The 5000-nt window shown below is 39.3% G+C and overlaps 1 protein-coding gene across 1 annotated transcript in view; it reads right to left on the minus strand.

Annotated features, from left to right (window-relative positions):
* Positions 1-4961, minus strand: part of LOC125036303 (cell wall protein TIR4-like) — an 8476-nt gene extending 3515 nt beyond the window's left edge. The window contains exons 1-2 of the mRNA XM_047628774.1: positions 4784-4961; positions 1-56 (exon numbers count right to left, since the gene is read on the minus strand). The exon at positions 1-56 is cut by the window's left edge and continues 60 nt beyond it. Coding sequence (XP_047484730.1) covers positions 1-56; positions 4784-4961 — 234 coding nt within the window. The remainder of the gene's footprint in view (positions 57-4783) is intronic.
* Positions 4962-5000: the final 39 nt, after the last annotated feature.

The following is a 5000-nucleotide window of genomic DNA, read 5'->3' on the forward strand; positions in this document are numbered from 1 at the left end:
TGACTCCTGTTGACTTCCGCGGATGAAGAAACTAGTTTTTACATATGTATGTAAGACTGCCGCGATGTTCCAGTTGTTAGAACACTGAACACCAATTCCCCGCCGCGGCAGTCGTAAAAATGCCTGCGCTCTGACTGCTGGCTCGAGCCCGAGAAAACGTGTCGTAGGGGAAGTCACCGCCGTGGCATAACTGATTAGGAAGGGCATCCAATCAGGCAAAACTGTTACTGCCATATAATCTCTCAATAGTGAATGAAAAAGGCCTATGTCCTGCAGTGGATTGAATGGCTACTAAGAAAAAAAAAAAAAATATATATATGTAGACATATACATATACACACACATACACATATACATATATATACACATATATATATATATGAGGGAGTGTGATTCGTGGATATGTCGTAGGTCGGAGAAAGGAGTTGCAAGTTTGGGAACCTCTGATCAAAAGCAAGGAAGACCGAAAAAGTCTACGGTGTCCACACTCCAATGTTCCTTATGCATACTTGTTAAATATTGCGAGAATCTTTTACTTGTCATACATAAGGTCGGTCATAGATTACCATGCGTTGCACCTAGTATCGTTCAAGGAATCAGAGTTGACTAGTCTAGAAAGTGTCCAAAATGAAGCCATGAGGATCATTCTTGGTGCCCCTAGAACAACAAGGATTGTGAATATGAGAACAGAACTTAATTTGCCTTCTGTTTATGAAAGAATATTATACATAAATACCACATTTAGTGTCAAATCAATTAGAGAACCCCTCCATTGTACAGAGTTCCAAAGACAACTAAAACACAGAATAGAAGAGCTAACTTTGAATAACAACACCGATTCATACTCAAATTCATGGTTACAAGTGACGTGTAAACACTTAGCTCAGCTGAACATTCCCATAACTAAGACCCTACATGGACGTTCTGTACCACCGTGGAAAATGTCGGACCTAAGTGTATATTATACGACTGCCCCCAAAAAAGACAGTGCCCCCCCTGCTATACTTAAACAGTATGCACTTGCAAGTATAAATGAGCATCTAGACACTCTTTCCAATGTATATGAATGCTACACTGACGGATCCTTGCAGTCTGGGTGCAGAGCAGGATGCGCTTTTGTTGTATATAAAAACAATATTTTGCAGCACCAGGATTGTAGGAGGGTTCATGACTGGGCTAGCACTATGCAAACCGAGTTGGCAGGAATACTCATGGCCACCGAATTTCTATTGAAACAAGGCTCAGGGGTCATTTTCTGCGATTCACAGAGTGCTCTCCAGGCTCTGAACACTCTAGACAAAGGTGCGGGAAATATTGCAAATGACATCAGGATAAACGTGTATCGTGCAAAAGAACGAGGCCATAATATACGTTTTGTGTGGATTCCATCGCATGTTGGAATCCCTAGGCATGATCATGCTGATCGCCTAGCAAAGTCAGCATGTGACAAACAAAGTGTGGACATAGACCTTGGGATACCTCTTTCTAGGATTTTCTACATCATTAAAGCCTCCTTCAGAGAGGACTTGACTGAGTTGATTAATTCTCAGCGCCCTGAAAGCTGTAGCATAAAGCACTATGACCGGTTTAGGCAAGATTCCTTCATCTATGGTTTATATAAAACAAGAACAAGACAGTGTGATGTTGTGACTGCAAGAATCAGGCTTGGGTATAGATTGTATTGGCAGGTCAGTACAGTTTGTAATGTCGAAGAAACTAAGTGTAAACTGTGTAATGAAGAATATAAGCGAACACTTGTACATTATATCTCAGAGTGCCATGTGATACAGCCTTTCAGGCCACCTAGCATGAGGTACGGAGAACTATGTAACTACTTCATATCATCTGATGCCCTAGAAGATATACTTATGTTGTATCCTAAATTTGGAATGTAGTATCACATAACCGAATATAAAATGTATTAATGCTTTCCCACGCCCAAGCTATATGCCGGCGTGGCAGATGAGTGGATAAAGGACTGTGCAATTGTTCCTTTCCTTAAACTGATATAAGTACTCATAGCAATGTTATAGGCTAAAATTCAAATGTAACACTATATAATGTTATGACCATGCATTAAATGTACCACAGCTTGCCCACGCCTGTGCAGTTAGCCAGGGTGGTAAATAAAGGACTAAACTAAAAAAACATACTTGTTAAATGTCGGACCTAAGTGTATATTATACGACTGCCCCCAAAAAAGACAGTGTCCCCCCTGCTATACTTAAACAGTATGCACTGGCAAGTATAAATGAGCATCTAGACACTCTTTCCAATGCATATGAATGCTACACTGACGGATCCTTGCAGTCTGGGAGCAGAGCAGGATGCGCTTTTGTTGTATATAAAAACAATATTTTGCAGCACCCGGATTGTAGGAGGGTTCATGACTGGGCTAGCACTATGCAAACCGAGTTGGCAGGAATACTCATGGCCACCGAATTTCTATTGAACCAAGGCTCAGGGGTCATTTTCTGCGATTCACAGAGTGCTCTCCAGGCTCTGAACACTCTAGACAAAGGTGCGGGAAATATTGCAAATGACATCAGGATAAACGTGTATCGTGCAAAAGAACGAGGCCATAATATACGTTTTGTGTGGATTCCATCGCATGTTGGAATCCCTAGGCATGATCATGCTGATCGCCTAGCAAAGTCAGCATGTGACAAACAAAATGTGGACATAGATCTTGGGATACCTCTTTCTAGGATTTTCTACACCATTAAAGCTTCCTTCAGAGAGGACTTGACTGAGTTGATTAATTCTCAGCGCCCTGAAAGCTGTAGCATAAAGCACTATGACCGGTTTAGGCAAGATTCCTTTATCTATGGTTTATATAAAACAAGAACAAGACAGTGTGATGTTGTGACTGCAAGAATCAGGCTTGGATATAGATTGTATTGGCAGGTCAGTGCAGTTTGTAATGTCGAAGAAACTAAGTGTAAACTGTGTAATGAAGAATATAAGCGAACACTTGTACATTATATCTCAGAGTGCCATGTGATACAGCCTTCCAGGCCACCTAGCATGAGGTACGGATAACTATGTAACTACTTCATATCATCTGATGTCTTAGAAGATATACTTATGTTGTATCCTAAATTAGGAATGTAGTATCACATAACCGAATATAAAATGTATTAATGCTTTCCCACGCCCAAGCTACATACTGGCGTGGTAGATGAGTGGATAAAGGACTGTGCAATTGTTCTTTTCCCTAAACTGATAAAGTACTCATAGCAATGTTATGGGCTAAAATTCAAATGTAACACTATGTAATGTTATGACCATGCATTAAATGTACCACAGCTTGCCCACGCCTGTGCAGTTAGCCAGGGTGGTAAATAAAGGACTAAACTAAACATACTTGTTAAATTGTTCTTTTCCTTAAACTGATAAAGTACTCATAGCAATGTTATGGGCTAAAATTCAAATGTAACACTATGTAATATTATGACCAGGCATTAAATGTACCACAGCTTGCCCACGCCTGTGCATTTAGCCCGGGTGGTAAATAAAGGACTAAACTAAACATACTTGTTAATTCGAAGAAATTTCTACAAACCTTATATCATTATCTTAGAACACTGACGTAAACCTAATTCAGATTTAGATTTAAAAAACAATAGCATAATATTACATACAGGAAGCTATTACAGAAAATGAAGATGAATAATAATTCTTTGATGCAAAATATAAGATCACATGATATCCGGCAATTGTAGAATTTACTCACTCTCACTCATACCATTTTCTACAATTTTCGCAACGAATTATGTACAGAAAGTCATGAAAGATTACACGGGAAATAAAGAGAATGATTGAAATTATGCAGTTCTAGCACGAAACTGCACGTTGTAATGAGCACAGATTCCTCTCCGTCTCACCTGCAGAGGCTGATGCAACAGTACGTGATTTGCCTTGCATGTGGTCGCCTGCAGTGCATTCCAAGCAAGCAATTTTGTGCCTGCAGCTCAGTCAGCTACGTCATGTGATGTTCGTGTGCCTGCGTCATTCATATACGAGTGTTATCAATGCTAGAAATCTTCCGAATGTACGAAGTCAAATATTTTAATCCGTAAGTTAAAGCACCCGATGTATAAGTATACCAACCGCGCGTGGGAATCGGTTCGAACACGATATATACAGCCTTATATTCGTCCTTTTTTTTTTTCAATTCTAATTGTTATTCACCCAGAGGCATGCAGAACAGCAGAAACCTTCGCATCTATATTTTCATCGGATGTTCAGTTCATCAGCATTTTTGCGTCGATGTGAGAGAGGAAAGAGAAAAGCGGGTACGTCATCGCCTACGTCAGCGTCACTCCTTCTGCGTTATTGATGCAGCATCGTTCCAGGATTTTTTTTTTTTTTTAATGGGCAAAAGTACTTCCGTACGTAGCGATTTTTATTGGTAGTTTCTATATATTTTCCTCAATTTGGTTATTACTTTTGAGAGTTATATATATATATATATATATATATGTATGTATGTATGTATACATATATATACATATATATACAAATATATATACATATAAATATATATATGTGTGTGTGTGTGTGTGTGTGTGTGTGTGTGTGTGTGTGTGTGTGTCTGTGTGTGTGTGTGTGTGTGTGTGTGTGTGTGTGTGTGTGTGTGTATGTGTGTGTGTATGTGTGTGTACATGTATGTGTATATTTTTTGTTTTTTCCAAATCAACAGATAAACCTCTCAGAAATTATTTAGCCTTATTTATCTTTCCCTTTTATCGTCACATCTGTCATTTCGCCTCGAATTTACCTCTTCCAAAACCACACGAGGAATTCTGTGGCATCAGCAGCGTCACGTTAGATAATATATAACATACGATATGCCATGACTTTGCAACACGATCCAGCTCTCTTGCAACATAGCATAAACAGTGACGGGAGCAACAATTCGTATTATAGCAGTCGTTGGGGGAACTCCCATTCGACATCTTGGTATGAAATCATTTGTTTAAGTCGATTTATTTTAC

Source organism: Penaeus chinensis, chromosome 21, assembly GCF_019202785.1.
Source record: "Penaeus chinensis breed Huanghai No. 1 chromosome 21, ASM1920278v2, whole genome shotgun sequence".
NCBI classification, from domain to species: Eukaryota; Metazoa; Arthropoda; class Malacostraca; order Decapoda; family Penaeidae; genus Penaeus; species Penaeus chinensis.